General features: G+C 34.2%; 1 protein-coding gene across 6 annotated transcripts in view; it reads right to left on the minus strand.

Moving 5' to 3' along the window:
• Nf1 (neurofibromin 1) overlaps window positions 1-20,325 on the minus strand; it is a 252,882-nt gene that overhangs the window by 104,630 nt on the left and 127,927 nt on the right. For 4 of the 6 annotated variants that reach the window (XM_058572512.1, XM_046423996.2, XM_058572510.1 and 1 more), the window contains 5 exons: window positions 11,973-12,108; window positions 7,694-7,756; window positions 2,707-2,865; window positions 2,089-2,186; window positions 769-915 (listed from right to left, as the gene is read on the minus strand). In XM_058572512.1, the coding sequence (XP_058428495.1) occupies window positions 769-915; window positions 2,089-2,186; window positions 2,707-2,865; window positions 7,694-7,756; window positions 11,973-12,108 (603 nt within the window). The remainder of the gene's footprint in view (window positions 1-768; window positions 916-2,088; window positions 2,187-2,706; window positions 2,866-7,693; window positions 7,757-11,972; window positions 12,109-20,325) is intronic. The other 2 variants (XM_046423998.2, XM_058572511.1) reach the window with 1 other exon arrangement.

Raw genomic sequence — 20,325 nt, forward strand, 5'->3', positions numbered from 1 at the left:
AAGATCAAGAGTTCAAGGCCAGCTTCTAAGCAACTCAGTGAGACCCTGTCTCTAAATAAAATACAAAATAGGGCTACGGATTTGGCTCAGTGATTGAGTGCCCCTGATTTCAATCCCCAGTACCCCAAAAAAAGAAAGAAAGCTTTTAAATGCGTTTGTGTACACACACACACACACGTATATAAATGTGTGTGTGTGTGTGTGTGTGTTTTCCCCTCAAGAAATAAAATACTGGCCAGGGGTGGTGGCACATTCCTATAATCCCAGCAACTCATAAGGTTGAGGAAGGAGGATCACAAGTTCATGGATAATCTCAGCAATTCAGTGAGACCCTGTTAAAATTAAAAAGGACTGGGGGAGTGGGGTGGCTCAATGGCAAAGCGCCTTGGGTGTAATCCCCAATATGGGGGCGCAAAGGGATCACTAGCACCTAGATAGGTTTATTGATCATTTAATATGACTGAACCTTTTCCCTATATTAAAAAAGAGTCTAGGGGCTGGGGTTGTGGCTCAGTGGTAGAACGCTTGCCTAGCACATGCGAGGTACTGGGTTTGATCCTCAGCACCATATAAAAATAAATAAATAAAGATATTATGTCTGAATAAACAATAAATATTTTTTAAAAAAGAGTCTACATTTCTCTTTCCGAATCATTAATTCTTACTGCAAACAGCTGCAAGGTGTAAGTCACTGTTCATAATCAATAATTTTATTAATATCAATTTAAACTGAAAGTGTTCTATTTCACCATGACTAGGAAATCATACCTGTTGCTAGAAAGATACTGGCCAATTTTCTCCTGGTTGTTCCAAAGCAGACGATGTAAAGCTAGCACATTGCTATCACTGATGAAGGAAAGACTATGATTTACTGCATCACTTGTGGGACAATCTGACGCTATATCAAGGAAAAATCTTCAAAAATGCAAAACCATTAGAATTTTCAACACCAGATACATTCATACCTACACGTGAATTTTTATACTAAGCATAGTATAATGTTATTATTTTAGTAAGTATAATAATATAATGAAGTAACTGAGATTATAAATATAGGACTTATTCCATTTCTGATACCTGGCTTCAGTTTCAGAGTAGGGTCTGAAGACAGAGAACAAACAAGAGATTTAGATAAATGGGATCCAGAAAGAAGTCAGTGTTTTACAGATAAGAAAATGGAGGCCCAGACAAAAAACTCCCTATAATTACATAATCTCTCAATCAGAGCCAGGATCAGAACCTTGGTTCTCTTTCTGTGGTAGTTTATCTGTTAGAACAAGAATTCTCTACTGACATTTACCACTATGACTTACAGTTCAGCAATATATCTTTTAAACTCTAATTTTCCTAGCAGAAAGGTCAGTAAGAACTACTATGATGATAAACTGGAAGAGAGCTACACAAAGCCAGATTAGACTATGAATCAGATCACTTTTACTGCTAAAAAGCAGAATTCTGAACATGAACTTACACTTACAACGTACTTTCTCATGAATTATTGTTTCTCTAAAAACAACTCATGCAAAATTAGTATTTTCTCTAGTTTATAGATAAACCAACAATTCAGAAATAATCTGAAGTAATTAGTTAATTATGGAAATCTAGCAGAAAAAAATTTTAAAATCATAAAGCGAACAGTTGTTTAATTATTCATAAAATATTCTGTGTCTCTATTACTTGGTTTAAAAAAACTTCTTAGTTCAGATACATTTTTAACTGAAGTATTAAAAATATTCTAATACCAAAAGATTCTAACTATACACTTATGTATTATCTACACCAATTTGTTTTTAGTTTTTAATGAAAGGAATCTTCTTCCTTGCTCCCATGTTATAGCAACCTCAATCCTTTACTTAAATAGATAAGTCAAAATCCTCCTTGGTTTTCAAATATAAAAGCCACCATCGAAATCAAATATAGATTTATTTCACAACATCTTTCATAAAGCAAAACATGTCCTTAATCTTGGGAGGGAAGAGAAAAAAAAAACCTACACAGGAACTTCACACAGACCAGGTACATGGACCTAAGTGAAACCGAAAATACTTGATTCACACAGAACAATCAACCAAGTGTCAGACTGCTTACCTTCGTGCTGCATCAAAGTTGCTTTTCACAAAATCATTAAAAGGCCGCATATGTTCTTCTTTTGTGAAGAGAACATGATTGGCAATACTCTGTAGTATCTAAGCAGTCAAAAAAGTTTATAGATTTACTGTATGAAATCTATGCATTAATAAATTCTTTAAAAGTACATGAATTTTCACATTGATGTTATTTCTACTGGCAGTTAGAATTATTCCTTGTTCTATAAATTACTGTAGCTGTTTCCATTTTTTTGCCAAATATAATTATATACATATATTTACATACACAAAATATATTAAAATTTAAATGCCTTTTTATAGTAAAAAAAAAATTCAGCAGTCCATATTTCCATCTCCATTTCAAAATTCCCAGAAAAATTACACAGAAAACTGTCTTTGGGAGATAAAATATTTGATAAAATATTTTCCATGACAATATAGCCCATCAGTTACCTAACTAATGAATTACTTTGTAATATAAACAAAATAAAACAAAAACACCTAACTGAAAAATCATAGGGCATTTCAAAAGTGAATTCAAGAGAAAGTACTATATGAAAAATGGAAAAATTTTGTTGGAAGGGAAATTTAAGATAGCTAGATTATCAAAATAATTTACCTTTGACATTAACTTTAAGCCCCTTTCGATTCTAGGTGGTGGCTTTTTATCTAAAATCCCTGCTTCATATGGTGAGACAATGGCAGGATTGATAAATCTGAGGAACATGGCACTTCCTACTGCACCAATGCTGTTCTGAGGGAAACGCTGGCTAACCACCTAAAAACAAGGGGTTGAGAATTGAGTACAAGGTTTGAATTAAAATAAGGAAATGGGAACAAAGAGCTCATAGGACAAACTCTGCAAAAAATTTGAACCAATCAAGCCTCATGAATGTTTCTATTTTTTACCATCTTCACAGATATCAGAAAATAAAATTCACTCTTATTACTAATCTTACATCACTTTAAAGTACAATTGAGGTATCTAAGAGAGAAGAAAACCTCACAGATGACTTGTGTCGAAAAGACCTGAAAAAAAAGATCTTATTTCATCATCACTGTTTGCACTGCAAGTCTGCCGAGTAATGAATGTAGACCCAATTTCACACAGAGATTACTTTAATAGACATGAGAGCATGACCCATTTTGTAAGGTAAAGCTGAGTTTTCAATAGCACACCTCTTAGATGACCCATACCTAATAATAAACATTTACATTTTGTTATATCTGTTAGAACTGAGTTTTGTTTTGTTTTATGAGAAAAATGCTTAACATATGCGAAACCAATTTTTTTCTTAGATTCCTACTAAAAGAAAACAAGTTACAGGTAATAGTATTGGTAGTTTCTTTTTTCGACAGTCTGCTTTATAATATAATGACCTATTATTTAACCCATGGAGGAACAGAAATTCTTGGGATCCTAAAAGAAAAAATGATCCTACCAGAAGAGATAACCCATATGTCTACCATAGAAAATTCATAATTCTGCCAAGTCAAAAAAAAACTTTAAAGATTTAGGAAATTAATTTAGGTTGCCCATCCTGAAAAGCAACATGAAGCCAATATCAACAGTAGATTAAATGTCTCCTTAGAAAACATTCTAAATTAAAGATAAAGCAACCAGCCCATTAGATTGGAAGAAGTGTTAAATTGATTGGAAAATGTGTTGTGAAATTGGCTCCCATCTCTTCCCCATGCCTCCTCATTTTAGGCCAACATATGAAAACTACATTTTTCTGGAATTTACACTTTTCATATATCCTAAACACACACATTTGTTTTTAAAGAACATATAACATTTAATCTCTATAACTATTCTTTCTTGGTGTGGCTAATTGCTATTTAAATTAGTAGTCACGGCAACAATGAAGCTATACCATTCCATTCAATAATCTGAGATTTCAGGGATAAAACTGTATTTCAAAAAATACTGGAGGGAGGGTGAGAAAATGGGATTTAAGTGCAGATCTCACATAACTCTACTTTTCTTCATGATCAATGATTACAGACTAATTCTGGAAAAAGGTGTTATTTTACTTAATTCTGTATAATTTAGTGCTCCATGGTGTCCATATTTTAAATGTGTTCTTATTTACTGCCTATCATTTAAAAATAATTTTCTATCATTTCTGATAAAAAAAATTGGTAAAAATATTTTAGAAAATGATTTTTTCAAGCTGAAACAAGTCTGTAAAGATGACATCTGAAGTACATTATAGGTAACATATCCTCACCTTCACTTTTACTATAGTTCAGGAAGCTTCAAATTACAACTCTTCAGGGATTATTGTATAAAGAACAACCTTATACTTAAATGAGGGGAAAGTGGGGGAGGTGGCTAAATATAGCTGTTGTAGCAGAAAGCCTTTAAAACTTAAATCCTGTTTATTTTTAGCTGAAATTCAATTTTATATTCAGAATAAAGAAAATTCAAGTGCCTTTATTATTCTAGTACAATATTTAACCTTTTGGGGACTAGGAATCTCTCTGAAGTCTGATAAAACGTTAGAAACATCTATGTATGCATTCATACTATAAAACTCCATCACATAATTTGAGAATGTTCATGGACAACCACTGATACTGAGTAGTTCCTTTAGAATTCTCAAAATTATAATCTTAAAAAAATGAAATATTGATAATCCTATAAGAGCTTTAATTTAACTTTTCAGGAGTGAGTTAGCAAGAAGAAAAAGGATTAAAAACTGTTTTTTTGTTTTTCTTTCTTTTTTTTTTTTTTCTTGGTGGGGGGGTTGGTGGGGGGGGTGCCAAAATTGAACCCAGGGCATTGTGCATGGTAAGCACACACTCTACCATTGATTGATCCACACCCCCAAACCCAAAACTGCTTATATTTAATTTTAAGTGGGTTTTTCTTAAGAAGAAATACCAATGTATTCAGTTAAACCAATTAAAATCCTAAAAAAAGTTTCTGAAAAAGGGAAAGCCATGGTTTGAACTTTTCAAAGAATCAGTTTGATTTCTAAAATACTAACTTATGTCTCATAAAAATCAATATACATATCAAGAGCTCTTTTAAAATTCACTTTTCTGAGAGTGGCCATTTACTGGTTTTCTCTAAGATAAAAATCTTTTAAATTATGACTTATACTGATGTCTAGTTTCATTTAATAGTACTCTCAGCTTCAGAATTCAAGGGAAATCTGAAAAAATTATTTCCCAAAATGAAAATAAACTTTTCCACATCTCCCAAAATAATTTCACATTAAAACTCAAAGTATCCATACGTTAGGAACAAACATTGTTTCATGTATCATATAAGTATGCATCCCACTGATGGCATCAATATATTTTTAGAATTGACAAAACATAATGAACATTTATAAGAATGCTGTGTAACAAGTTTCACAAGTCAATTTATAAAAGGACTGCTTTTTTTCTTTCACCAATAATGAACATCATTATAACTTTACATGATTTACAACTCAGGTTTCCATTCTTTTTTTTAAAAAGCCATAAAAATTTAATCCGGATGAAAATGACATTTTATATAAAAGGTCAATATTGGTCTAATCTGTGCTGAAAGCAGTTATCAGCCTATGACCCCTTTACTTCCTTTGATAAAAACTAAATTACATAATGCAAATATGCTATAATAAGCTGCACATCAGAAGAGGATCACTACCTACCTATACATGATTAATTACTGTAAATTCTCCCTGAATTAGGAAGACAACTTCCAAAGTAAATCTAATTATACACACTTGAATAAATAGTTATCTGTAATATGAGTGCACAGCTGGACACAAGAAGCCAGAGCCTTCTCTCTATATCGCAAATATTAGATACACATATTCCAAAAGAAAATCAGTTTGCTCTTAAAAATATTTTAAATTTATAATGACTATACTATTTTCATATTCTTGAAAGTGCTCTAAAATATCTCAAATTAACAATTAGATTTCACTTATTTCCTTGAGGACCTCATATCATCTGTGCTGAGAAATAAATTCCAAAACTTAGTGTTACCCAGAAACTTTAAAAAAAAATTTTTTTTTGAAAATAACTCGTAGTAGAAAAAAACATTTCAAGGAACAATTCTAGACAAAAATCTCAATAAAGGAATGTTAGAAAGACTAGAAAACATGCGCTAGAGAAACACAAAGTGTGAATTTTAATTCATGTGATACATTACACAATGGCATTAGTAAAACACTGAACAAGAGTGTTAGAAACAGTAAATTAATTTCAACAGTGGTGGTGTATATTATGTTAAGGCCACATGAGAATTAAAACGCGGAAGCATTAGAAAAAAATGTTTTTGTTAAGTAAAAAGGCCATCCAATTCAATCCTATATTCACTAATAGCTGACCAAATTTTTTTAACATACTTTAACGTACTCAGAGAGAAAATCTGGAGCAGACATAATAAATGTTTCTAAATTTTAATTTAGCTCTGAATTTAAAACAGAAATTGCAATGTAAAGCTTAGTGTAAATTTCATATGTAAAGCTAAAACAATGAATGAAAGATGAAACCAGATGAACACTATATTTTAAATTATTTCATTTAAAGAAAGCTTCCTGATTTTTACAAAAAAAATATTTTTTAATTTGTTCTAATTAGTTATGCATGATAATGGAATACATTTTGCAAAAACTATCTGATGTTTAAAAGTTTTCTTTGCATCTTCTCTACAATCATTTGGATAATATGAACAAAGATGGGCCTCATCCTAATAAGAGAAAGTCACACTGACAAATTTAAAATGAATCAAGGTTATATTTTGGACAAATTCCCCTTTACTGGAAGAAGATCATTATGACTATCATAATTTTCTTCCTGTGAAATTAGGACAAGTTCATAGAAGCAGGCAATATATTTGTATCATGTTTGCCAAATGAAGTGTTTCTATACAGATATGGACTGTGTTTTCCTGTTATTCCAAAATTTTAATACTGATTTTCTCTGAGGTAAAAATAATGTTACTATTAGAATTTCTATAAACTAAGCACATACATCTAAATTCTGACTATTAACTATCTAGATAAAAATATAGAGAGTCTTAAAAAATTTTAGCAACTTTTAGACTAGGTTAGAAAATGATACTTTCTGATAAACCACGTGCCTAGCAAGATGTGTGAGTCCCTGGGTTCCACCCCCAGCACCTCACCCCCTATCCCGCCCACCCACAAGCCCCACCCCAAAATGAGCCAACATTTTCCCACCATATACTTCTAACAATTTAAATCTTTTGTTTCTAGGAAAAGAAACCAGTCACATGACCTGCAAAACAAAAAGCAAGAATGAAGATAGTCAGCATTTCCTAAAGCCTTGAAATTAAGTTGTTTTTTTTTTTTTTTTTTGCATTCATTTATAATTTAAAAAATTAGACCAAGGATATCCAATGCAACAAATGCCCACAAAATGCCTTTGGGATAAATCAAACCAAAGGAACACAGAGAATGTTTCAATGTAACTTAATTCCAGGGTTAATTGAAATGAAAGCTATTTTGTGCCAGAATTAGTAGAATGATTTTATAGTGAAGGTCAAATAGGCTGAAGTGAAGATGTTCTTAACAAACAGCAAAAGATTTTTGGTTTGCTTTGAAAGAAACAGCTAATAAAAAGTTCTCCAAACTTACTGATTTTTTGTTTTCCTTTTTTTCTTTTACTGTAGCTTTATTCAGTAGGGAGTGGCAAGTTGCCTACAGAACAGAGATGAGCACAAACAAGTCACAGCACCGACTACATACAGCAACAAAAACAATGTTGGCTTGTACATAAAATTACACAATAAAATGTAACACAAATGAAATTAACAAAAAAATTAGAAAATCAACTGAATTCTAAGGGATGAATTTTAATTCTCGATTTTTATTTTTATTACATTTTTAAGCCACACACTAAATCAACAGCAAGAAATGTTGAAACCCAATCATGTCTACTATTTCTGGCTATATGAATCACAGAAAAGCTCTCTTCAAGTGAATTTGAGAATATAAAATATTTGTATCTTAGTTAATTCCTAGCTTTTGATAACTTTCATATAAAATGATCATTGTAAGTAGACCACATTCTAAAAACTTTTGTGTTTACATGTTTTTTTTTTCTGATTGTAAAATACTTCTCTGTGTATCCTTCAATTGACTTAGTTATTTTTCCAATAACTGGCATTTAATTAAGATCTTAACTAAAATAAAATAATAGCTAAAAATAGAAAAATTTGTTTTAGAGATTCTGAATTTAAAATCTTTCTTAAAAAGACTAGACTTCAAATTTCACATTATTTTTCAAAGCAGGCTACTTTCTGATATGGTTCTTATCAGAGCATGTTACAATCTTTGCATTATTTTGGAGAAAAATATGTTATCAGTTGAACTAAGAGAAAAAGGTATTAATATTAAGGTTAAGAAACTGCAGAGAAAAGTATAAAATAAAACTGTAAGCCTGCTTAAAATTATTTACTTACTACAGCTGACCACTTATCAGAATGCTACCAACCCCCTCCACAAAAAAAGGCACTTATCAAAACCCACTGACACATAGTGGTTTCGCCTCTCAGAGTTCCTTTCTAGGCTGAAGAGTTCTTTCAAAATTAAAACACTTTTAACTGGACTACACTAGGAAGAATAATTATTTTTTTTTAAAAATGTGTCTAAAACCAAACAATATTCTGGGCACAGTGATGCATGCCTGTAACCCCAGCAATTTGGGACACTGAAGGAGGAGGGTATCAAATTGGAGACCAGCCTCAGCAACTTAAATGAGGCCCAATCTCAAAATAAAAACTATCAAGGGTTGCAGGAGTTTAGCTCAGTGGTTAACATGCCCCTGGATTCAAACCCCAGGACCAAAAAAAAAAAAAACCAAATTCTTTAATCCACCAATACATGGCTTCTTATTCCAGGAATTCCAGGCATTCAACACCATAATCAAAACCAACTTGAGCTTAAAATCTGTTTGACATTCATCTATCCATCCACTCAATTAGCTCTTGTGCACCTACCTGCATGTCAGATACTATTCTAAGCACTGGGAAGTTGTGCTAAAATAAAAACACACACTTATCTCATAGAACTTTGGTTCAAACTTAACAATCTATACAAAACACTAGTAACCACACAAACATGTTCAATTATGGTATATACCTATCATTTACAGTCTTAAAAAAATTATGCTTAACTACATTAGTCTGGGGAAGCAGATTTATTGGCAAAAGATGACATTTATTTAAAATCATAATAGCTCCGTCTCAACACTCTCACCACAACCTAAGAGAACATCCACTGGAGTGGATGTTCTTTTCTCTTTATTCCACAACTATTGAATGAAAAGTGGAAATAAAAACATGAAAAAAATAATTATACATCTGACACATGGTCACAGTTGACTATTCCTATTAACTGTAACACTGTCCACTAAGGGGGCATATAAAGTAACAGCTGGTTAAACATGATACCAAAAAAAAAAAAAGGCTTAAAGACGAACGTATGAATTCAAGCAAAAAGAACTAACAGAGAAGTTTATTAGCGAGCAATATATTCACTAGCTTTCAGTATTTCCCCAGTAGGTCCCCAAAGCAGATGCCATATTTACTAAAGGAAAAAAAATATCAACTACTACCCCTCCCAGCAGAATATACAAGCACAAAGGTACCATTATGTTGCTGACAAAGTCAAAAGGGCAAGAAAAAGTCTAAAAGAGGAAAGATAAATAAAAACAAAAGAGCAAACTGAAGGGAAAAACTAGGTTAGAAGGAGACTCAATTAAAAAAATATGTTGAGACCAAAGCTTTTCTTTTCCTTTCTTTTTAACTAATGAATGTAAATTCCTTATCAGCTTGATAAGCAGAACCTTTTATACAGCATAGCTTTGCTCTGCAGTACTCTACTCTCCAATACGATTATCTAACACTTTGAAGTAACACACTGACACATTTAAACATTTTTAAAGAGAATAATTTTATATGAAATTTTAACATAATTCCAAGCATTAATAAGGTAATAGACTATTTTATTATGCAATTCTCTATAAAGCACAACACATAGTATGTGATAAGCTATCAATCATCATCAATATTTTCACTATTTCCCTTCCTTCTTAACTATGAAAGCTAAGAATCTTGTTCACTTATATGGAAGGAATAGGAAAATTTAATTTCTTCATTAAGCTTTTCCTGAGAAGTTACTAATTACCATGGTATTCTTTTACATTATAATATCATGGTCTCAAATTGATGTTCCAAATTGTTGATCATACAAAAATATTTTTCATGTAGGATGACAACCACATCATGAAATTCTACTAAAATCTTCTAGGATCATGTCATCAATCCCTATTCACTTTTAACCAGCTAAAGTCAAAGCCACTGTCATTTCAGAAACCCACTTGCATTCTGAAAAGAGTTAATAGTAGACCAACCAAGAAGCTGATCCACACTATTTTTAATATGTGCTCGCTATTTCTCATCTACCTATTGTTAGAAACTGGAAAAAAAAAATCACTGAATTAGATTTAAAGAGAAACCTAAATAAAGCTAAAACTTAAGAGAAAATGTTCACTGTATTAAGTTTCATGTTGTAACTAATCCATCCTCTAGCCTCAGATTTAAATAGCTGAATAAATTATGTGGGGGTTTTTCCTAAGCTTCCTGAAGCTTTTTGAAAAAGGCAGTAAAGCAGCCAGGCGTGGTAGTATGTGCCTATAATCCCAACAACTCAGGAAGCTGAGGCAAGAGGATCACAAGTTTGAGGCTAGCCTCAGCAACTCATCGAGAACTTATATCAAAATAAAAAATAAGAAAGAGCTAGGGATGTAGCTCAGTAGTATAGTACCCCTGGATTCAATCCCCAGTACTTCAAGAACAGAAAAGAAAAAGATGGGGAGGGGCAATAAAGTCATGATAAATTAAGAGAGACGTAAGTAGGTTTTATAATCTATATGTGTTGTGGAAAGTTTTCTTTTTATAGATATAACAGACATATCTTTAAAAGTCACACAAAGCAGAGCAGCCCCAAATTTTTAGAATGGTGATTTCACTGATGCTGTTAATGTCTCTTAGCAACTGAAGCTGTGTGCTAAAAAAAAAAAAACAAATATCTGGGGATGACTCTGAAAAAGGAGAGAGAGAAAGGCATGAATTTTAGTAGATGTGTATGTTCTTTCCTTAACATCAACCTTACTCCAAATTTCCAACCCAATAACATTTCTCCTTCTTAGAAGGCAAATGTGGATTTGCAGGACCTCTCTTAGAATAAACAAATCATTTTTAAAAACTGCATATGCAGTTCAAAAACACATAAGGAGCCATAAAAGAACTCAGGCCTAATTCCCTCAACAAGAAAGGAATACTGGACATCTGAACTCTGTAACATTACTTATAGTGATATCCTTAGAAAGTCTAACAACATGGTATGAACGATGATGCAATATATCTTATAAATAGCAATCTATATAAACAGAGCTCTGTCAGTCTGTCTTGGGAAAACATGACACAAACCAATTATATCTTAATGGAGAAACCAAAATTACAGATCAAGAAATTCACAATGCAAAACGCAAGTGAACTGCCTGTTATGTAAAAGACCCTGAGAGTAACACAGGCAAAAGATAACCCACCTAAAATTCCATGTTTCATTTCAGCCACATGCATCATATCCAAAAGATTCAGTGAATTTTAAATCTGCTCCCAATGCAAGAAAAATTTAATATCTTTAAATATTCTCTTAAAGTATTTCAAATATCTCTGAAGAAAAATGAAGTGTCATTCAAAGCCATTCCAACAACAATTCTTAATGTATTATTCATCCAATTGACTCAGTCTTGTATCAACCACCCACTATCAGCAACTACACTGTTTTCGGCAAAGTATTTTTCATTTAGCTTTGCATTAATAATGGCAATCTCTAACTTTAAGCACACCTGGTATAAACAGTGGCACACACTTCGAAGCTGAGGAGGAAATTCTGAGGAAGAACTAATGATGGCATGAAAGAACTTTTCAGTCATCTGAAGGAGGTTCCGCTGATTTTCCTCAAGGCTTTCTGACGGTTCTAATCTACAAAAAAAGAAAGAAAGAAAGGTAAAATCAAAACATTTGTCTTTAAAACAAAATCACTCCTTGAAAGAGACTAAGGGATATTTAGTGAAATACAATGTGTGGACTTTTGACCCTGATTTGAACAAATAACAAATTGGAAAAAAAGACAATTTGGGGACAACCAGAAAAAATTAACATAAAACTTTATTTTTAATTTTACTAGGTGTGGAATTACTGGTGGTGGCAGCAGCAGTAGTGGTGGTGGTAATATATGCATGTGTGTTTAAAGTCTACCTGTTGAAAACATTATTTCTGGGATTTGGTTTAAAATACCAGAGCAAAAGAGAGGAGGGAAGGAGACAGACAAAACAAGCATAGTATTCTTTAAATTCACATTCCTCAACTTTTATATGCTTATACGAAAAATAACACATTGATAGGAATGATGTGGACTTTAAAAAAGTCTCCATTAATGATAATAAAATGTAATTGTCATCTTTCATTTTACATTATGTTTCTGAGATTTATTCTGTTCATTCATGAAGATCTAGTGCACTGTATGCCACTTTTTTCCTTGTGGTATTGGGGATCAATCTCAGGGCATCAGGCATGCTAGGCAAGGACTTTACCATTGAGCTAAATTCCAGCCCTGCCTCTGTATATATCATGACTTATCTGTTCTCCTGTCAATGAATATCTGCATTTTTTTCACTTTTACAGAACCACTGCAATGAATATTCTTGTGCATACACAATTTCTCAGCCAAAGCTTGGCATGGTGGTACGTGCCTATAATCCCAGCAACTTTGGAGGTGGAAGCAGGAAGATCTCAAGTTCAAGCCCAGCCTCAGCAATTCAGCAAGGCCCCCAGCAACTTAGCAAAACCCTGTTCTCAAAATAAAAAATAAAAAGGGCTGGAAATGTAGTTCAGTGGGAAAAGGTTACATTCTCATTACCAACCAAAAGAAAAAAAACAGTGGTGGTGGTGGTGTGTGTGTGTGGGGGGTGGGGGGGGGTGAGTGTTTCCTAGCTGGGCACTATAATCACATCCTTGTAAGTCCAAGCTATTCAAGAAGCTGATGAAGGAGGTTCATAAGTTCAAGGCCAAACTTGACAATTTAGTGAGACACTGTCTCAAAATAAAAAATAAAAAAGGGGCTAGGGAAATAGCTCATTGGAAGAGCATCTCTGAGTTCAATCCCCAGTGCACCGAAGGGGCTAGGGGCTATCGGGAGTATTCTCTAGGGCAGCTAACTAAAAAAGAAATTTTCAAGTTAACTGAATAAATGTATATTTATCTTTATTAGCTCTACAATCAGTAGAATAGAGAATTCTTATTCTCCTGCATTCTCACAAATGTATGTGGGTTGAGTATTCCCAAAATGCTTTGGAGCAGAAGTGTTAAGGACTTTTCTCTTAGACTTTACCTGTTGAGCATTCATAATCCAAAAATCCCAAATGCCTGAAAATTTTTGACACCAACATGAAGGTCAAAACTTTCAGAATTTGAACCATTTAAATTGTTTGGATTAAGGATGCTCAACCTGTGCCAATCTAGTAGGTAAGTAAAGGCACCTTATGTTTTTAACTTCTATTTCTATGATTCCTAGTAAAGTTAGAATGCTTCTGTAGACTTTGTGACCATTCAGGTTTCCCCTATTCTGAACTGCCTGCCTTTCATATCCAGTCTGACTGTTCTAATTATCAGATGTTCCTCTCATCTGGTAGCTAAAACTTAATGTCTTAATCACGTCATTCAAGCTGTCTCTAATGATACATTTTCCTCGATTTACTTCATTATTTCCTATATTCAATCAGTCTTGCTCTTTTCCCCCCACCCCCAGACTGGGGATTGAACTCAGGGGCACTCGACCACCGAGCCACATCCCCAGCCCTATTTTGTATTTTTGTTTAGAGGCAGGTCTCAGTGAGTTGCTTAGCGCCTCGCTTTTTGCTGAGGCTGACTTTATCCTCCTGCCTCAGTCTCCTGAGCCACTGAAATTATAGGCATGCACCACTGGGCCTGGCTTAGTCTTGCTAATTCTTATCAGCATGACTTCTAAAGACCTGGTGTTATGATTAAAAAATGTTAAATTTTAACTGTATCAGTTTTTGACCATTATGGAGTTGGTCACAATACTCAACTTTTCTGAGCCTCAGTTTGTCTTATCAGTAAGATAGGAATAATAATTCCTACATTAAGAGGTTTAAATTTTATCTAGTGGCTATCAAATGCACAAAGCTTTATTTGCATATAGCCTAATCCAAACTCTCAAAATACATTCTTTATAAAACTCACATCTATTTTGTTTTTGTCTCATCTCCACCACTAAAATAAATTCCTTGAAGGAAGTTTCATCTGTCATCTTAAAGACTAGCACAGTACCTTACCAAAAAGCACTAAGTAAATATTTGTTTTCAATATCTTAACCAGCAATTTTCTGTTTCAAAACTGACATTATATAAATGCTTGTGACATTCCAGTTAACATTCCACATTCCTTGCAGCTACCTGTACAGTGTAGCATATAAGCTCAATTAAGACTTTAAAAATTAAAATGGGCCAGGTGCAGTAGTACATGCCTGTAATCTGAGTGGTTCAGGAGGCTGAGGCGGGAGGATTGCTACTTCAAAGCCAGACTCAGCAATGGTGAGGTGCTAAGCAACTCAGTGAGACCCTGTCTCTAAATAAAATATAAAATGGGGCTGGGGATGTGGCCGAGTGCCCCTGAGTTCAATCCCAGGTACCCTGTCCAAATAAATAAATAGATAGATAGATAGATAGATAGATAGATAAATAAATAAATAAAATTAACATGGACTGCAAAGTACGCAAGATTTCATGAAATAAGTGAGGTCTGAAAGGACAGAATTTGCATAAGCAGAAAAATTAAGAGTACTTCAGAAAGAGGAAGCAAGTGGGACAGGTAGTCAGTTCAATCTAATAAACTTTTATTACACATCTATAATTTGCCATCTTAGTGCCAGATGTTGAGGATTCAACAATAACTGGTCTTTGTCCTTTTCAATGAGGGGAAAGACACATATACTAGGTATTATATGACAAGTAATGAACATAACTCAAGGATATTATTATATTGTGATAAATATATAATTGATCTCTGTACTTGTTCTTGGTACACAGGCCCTAAAACCCTTGGAATCTCCAGAGTTATACAACTTTCTTTTGTATGGTAATAAGATGACTGGTGGCTGGTAGACAGCTTCAGGATAAAAACTGGTCACCAGAAAGACCATAGTACAATAAAAGATTTGAACTTTCAGTCCTACCCTCCAACATCTGAGAAGGGGAAAGGAGCTGAAAGTTGAGCTTAACACCAATAGCCAATGATTCAGTAAATCATGTCTTCTTAATAAAGTCTCCATAAAAATCCCAAAAGTTGAAACAACTTCCAGACTACTGAACACATAGAGGTCCCAGCATGAACACATAGAGGTCCCACCTGAAGACAGGATACAAACTACAACTTTCCCTCCTACTCTATGCATTTCTTCCATTTGGCAGTTCATGTATATCCTCTATACTATCCTTTAAAATAAATAGGTAAATGTAAGTAAAGTATTTCCAAAAGTTCTGTAAGTCATTCTAGCAAATTAATTCAGAGGAGAGGGTTATGGGAACCCCAATTAAAATAAGCAGTTAGTCCAAAGCACTGGTTACATCCTGGAGCTTCTGACTACCATCTCAAATGCAAGTAATTTTATGGGACTGAGCCCTTAATCTGTGGGATCTAACACTATCTCCAGGTAGATAGTGTCAGAATCGAATCATACATCCAGCTGATAACTGCTGGAGAATTATCTGAGATGGGGGTGTCTACTGCACATCTGGACACTAGGTTGAGTGTTGAATATAATATAGAGAAAAAAGTTTGCTATTGTTTGATTTACAGAGAGAAAAGACAAAATAGCAAAGTGGAGAAACACATGATTAATCCATTATGGATGGAGGTTGTTAGGCTGCTAGAGAAAAACACTGGACTTTGAATATGTAAATAACCAAAAAGAGACTGGTAATAAACAGAGAGAACTATAAAAAGCTATAAGAGTAATTCAAATCTTAGATAGGGATGACCTGGGAGTTTGGGGTATGAAGAAGATTAACAATTTCTTTAACAAGATGCAAAGAGATTCCTTGAAAACTCTTGTATACTCTGTGCGAAGATTTTTCTGAGTCACCCTCGAAGCAGGGGTACTGCAGTCTATTTTAGGTGTTCCTTTAACACAACACCTTCTAGCTGTATCAGATAGACCCCTGTTACAAAACCACAGTGCCCTCTTGCTCCCACTTGCCAATGATAATTTGTTGGCTATTCCACTAATTCCAATCTGCAATGAAGCTTTGTGTTCAATTAAAATTTAAGCGTTCATATGTATGAAACTTTTCCCCATAGTTTGGTTTTCCAAGAACCAAACTATGGGAAAAAGTTTTCTTTTTCTATTGTTGTCCTACTGTCAATTTCTCTTGATTTCTGCTCTATTTTTTTATCCCTTTCCTTCTACTTGCTTTAGGTTTATACTCACTGTGTTTACTACTCTAATTTTTTTAAGAGCAGAGTTCAGATTACTGATTTAAGATCTTTCTTTGTTTCTAATATACATCTAATGCCATAACTTTCTTAAGCACTTATTCCTATAAATTGTGGGAAGATGTATTTTCATTTTCATTTAGTTTTCTTTCCCTCCCTGGTGTTTCAGTTTGGGAAGTTTCTATTGATATATCTTCAGGTTCCCTTCTTTCCTCAGCTGAGTCTAGTCTACGGACCAGCTCGTCAGAGGTTATTTCTCATTTTTCTGAGTTTTCTGAGTACATATTACAGAATCATACTGTTCATGTAGTCACATATATACATAAAGTACTAATGTCTGTTTTATTCTACTATCTTTCCTATCCCCTTCCTTATTAATTTGATAACTCATCTGTAGATTCTCTTGGATTCTCTATTTATAGTCAGTGTATCTCTAAATTGTGAAAACTTTGTCTTTTGCTTTTAATCCTTATATGGCTACAGTCTTTCCCTTGTTGTAATGTATTGGATAGAACAGAACTAGTATTGTATAGAATAGCAATTATTTCCAGCATTTTCTTTTGACTCCTTCTTTAGGTTTCTATCTCTCTGCTTACATTATCCATCTGTTCTTACATGTTGTCCTTTTTTTTTTTAATAAGAGCCCTATGATTTTATTTTTTGTTCTGATTAGTTACACATGACAGAAGAATACATTTTGATTCATTGTATACAAATGGAGCAAAACTTTTCATTTCTCTGGTTGCACACAATGTAGAGTCACACCATTCTGCAATCATACCTAGGGTAATAATGTCCATATCATTCCACCATCTTTCCTATCCCCATGGCCCCCCACCCCCCTTTGCCAAATCTAAAGTTCCTCCATTCTTCCCATGCCCCCCCGCCGCCATTATAGATCAGCATCCACTTATCAGAGAATATGTGTTTTTGGGGGACTGGCTTACTTCAAAGAGCCCTGTGATATTAATCTAATTAAATTAATTAATTAGTTTTTTTAAAATCTTCAATATGACAATCCCAAAGTGTCTGCTACACCTGAGTCTGGATCTGATGCTTACTTTGTCTCTTCAGAATGAGACTTTTCTTGCCTACTAGCATGCCTTGTGATTTCTGGTTGAGTGCCAGGTATGATGTATTGAGTAACAGTGTTAGGTAGTAGTCATCAATAAGCAGTGGAATGCACAGCAAGGTCACAGGTTTACCTTAAGTTACTTTTAAAGTTTTCTTTAAGTTACTGCCAAGGCAGATGAGTAAATAACTTATAGCAGATAACCTGTAGAAAACATCAGTACACAGACCTTGTAAATAAGCAAATAAAAACAAGACGCTAGCTGGGGGACTATATGAAAAAATATATCAAGAAAGAGGATTAATGGGAGTAACTTTTGACAGGGTCCACTGAGGTCAGGGTAAAGCTAGGAGTTATGGCCATAAGTGTCTCCATATATTTCAGAAAGGAAGTTTCCTTACTAAAGGCAAGTTCTGACCAGCTACTGACTCCAGTACCCACATTAACACATGACTGACTTGTAGATGAAAACCCCCTAAAGAGAATGACCAGGCCACTGTGTCATTTCTGGAGATAAACAAGTTGGGTCAAAAACACCACTGCCAGACAGACTTGAAAGAGGAGTTTTAACACCTGATTGGCAAAGAGTGCAGAAGGTGGACTCCAGTTTTCAAGTCCACCATAAAACAGCAATAAATTTGGAAACAGTACTATTCCCTTTGTTGTTCTCTACTCAGAGAGAACCCACTATCTCTCAATCCTTACTTTACTTTCACCAACAATAAAGTTCTCTTGCATGGCTTTTAGCGTCTGATTTTAAATATTCTTTTTAAAAAATCTTTGTTTTTATTTTGTTTTTTAGTTGTAGGTGGACACAATACCTTTATTTTATTTATTTATATATGGTGCTAAGGATTGAACCCAGGGCCTCACTACCACTGAGCCACAACCTCATCCCCAATTTTAAATATTCTTTTGTGGGAACATAAGAATTAAGGTTTGAAGCTTCAGCTCCCCACACTCCTATGACAATAGGAACTGAGATAAATAAGCCTTTAGTGTGAAGTTTTATTTTAATCCACTGGAGTTAGGCTGTGTTTAATGTTTGCTGTAGCTATAGGTATCCATTTCCTTTTGTGTTCTTGTTCTGGTCTACCTTGTCTTTTGGTTTCCCTGAAAACATCTTATATGGAGTCTCTATGTTGTAGCTCTCCTTGAGTTATAATTCATTGTTAATATAATATATTAGAACACTGTGATCAGATATTGGGAAAGGGACATATTCTACAAGTTGATTTTATCTCCACTGTTTTATTGGGCCAAAGTCCATGAGCTGTGACCTTCACAAGAGTTTCTTAACTTTTCTTTCCTCCACACCCCCTACATTTAGGCAGGAAGGCTAGAGTGGCCAGAATTTGCTAACTGCCCAAGCACTAGGTCAGAAAAGACTTGAGTAGTTTTCTTTTGAGTACAGATCTTTGTTAAGTATAAAAGAATACTAAGAGCATATTTTTAAATTATTATTTCTCCCCCTCCCCTGCTCAAAGCACAAAGAGATTTTTTTTTCCCATCTTCATCATGAAAACCTAGTAAAGCTTCTGGAGGTAAAATTCACAAAGGTGTAGGGGTTCCTCTAAGACTGGGCCCCCAGGAGTTTTAACTCTCAAGCTAGACCAAACTTAGTCCCCAGCAATTCATCAATTACGGTCTAAGTGTTCCCACCAGTTACTGGCTCCAGCAGCTTCTTCTCCTGGTAAGCTGTAATACGCCATAGTCATCCATCCCACTAGTTTTGGGAGTATCTGTTTGCCCTATAACCTCAATCCTATGATGAATCTAAAAAGAGTTGCTGGCATTGGGACTGGGATTGTAGCTCAGTAGCCTAGCACGTGCGAGGCCCTGGGTTCAATCCTCAGCACAACATAAAAACAAACAAATAAAATAAAGGCATTCTATCTATCTACAACTACAAAAAAATATTTTAAATAATAATAATGGTGATGGGAAAACAATGAAACCAGACCATTATTTCATATTATATACAAAAATCAACTCAAAATGGATTAAACACTTAAATGTAAGATTAACACTTTCAAAAAACTACTAGACAAAGCATAAGAAAACTTTTTTGTTGTTGGGGTTTTTTTTTTTTGTTTTTTGTTTTTTGTTTTTGGTACCAAGAATTGAACCCAGGAGCACTTAACTACTGAGTCACATTCCCAACCCTTTTTTATTTAGAGGCAGGGTCTCACTAAGTTGCTTAGGCTGGCCTTAAACGTGCAATCCTCCTGCCTTGCTTGCACAAGGCCCTAGGTTCAATCCCCAGCACCAAAAAAAAGCGGGGGGTGGGGGAGGCTCTGAGAATGTAGTGGTGAAGTACCCCTGAGTTTAACCCCTACCCCCCCAAGAAAAAAAGAAAATAAGTCCTGGCAGGATAAAAAAAAAAAGTGGGGGGGGGGGATCAATGTACGCTATTGGTGAAAATGTAAATGAGAAGAACCATTATGCAAAACAACAGCCAGAATTTGCTAACTGCCTAAGCACTAACTAGGTCAGAAAAGACCTGGAATAGTTTTGAGTGCAGATCTTGCCTAGCACGTGTCAGGCACTGGGTTCAATCCTTAGCACTACATAAAAATAAAGGCATGCTGTCCAACTACAAAAAAAATTTTTTT

Source organism: Marmota monax, unplaced genomic scaffold (assembly GCF_021218885.2).
Source record: "Marmota monax isolate L192 unplaced genomic scaffold, Marmota_monax_Labrador192_F-V1.1 WCK01_AAM20220418_F8-fsc00296, whole genome shotgun sequence".
NCBI lineage: Eukaryota > Metazoa > Chordata > Mammalia > Rodentia > Sciuridae > Marmota > Marmota monax.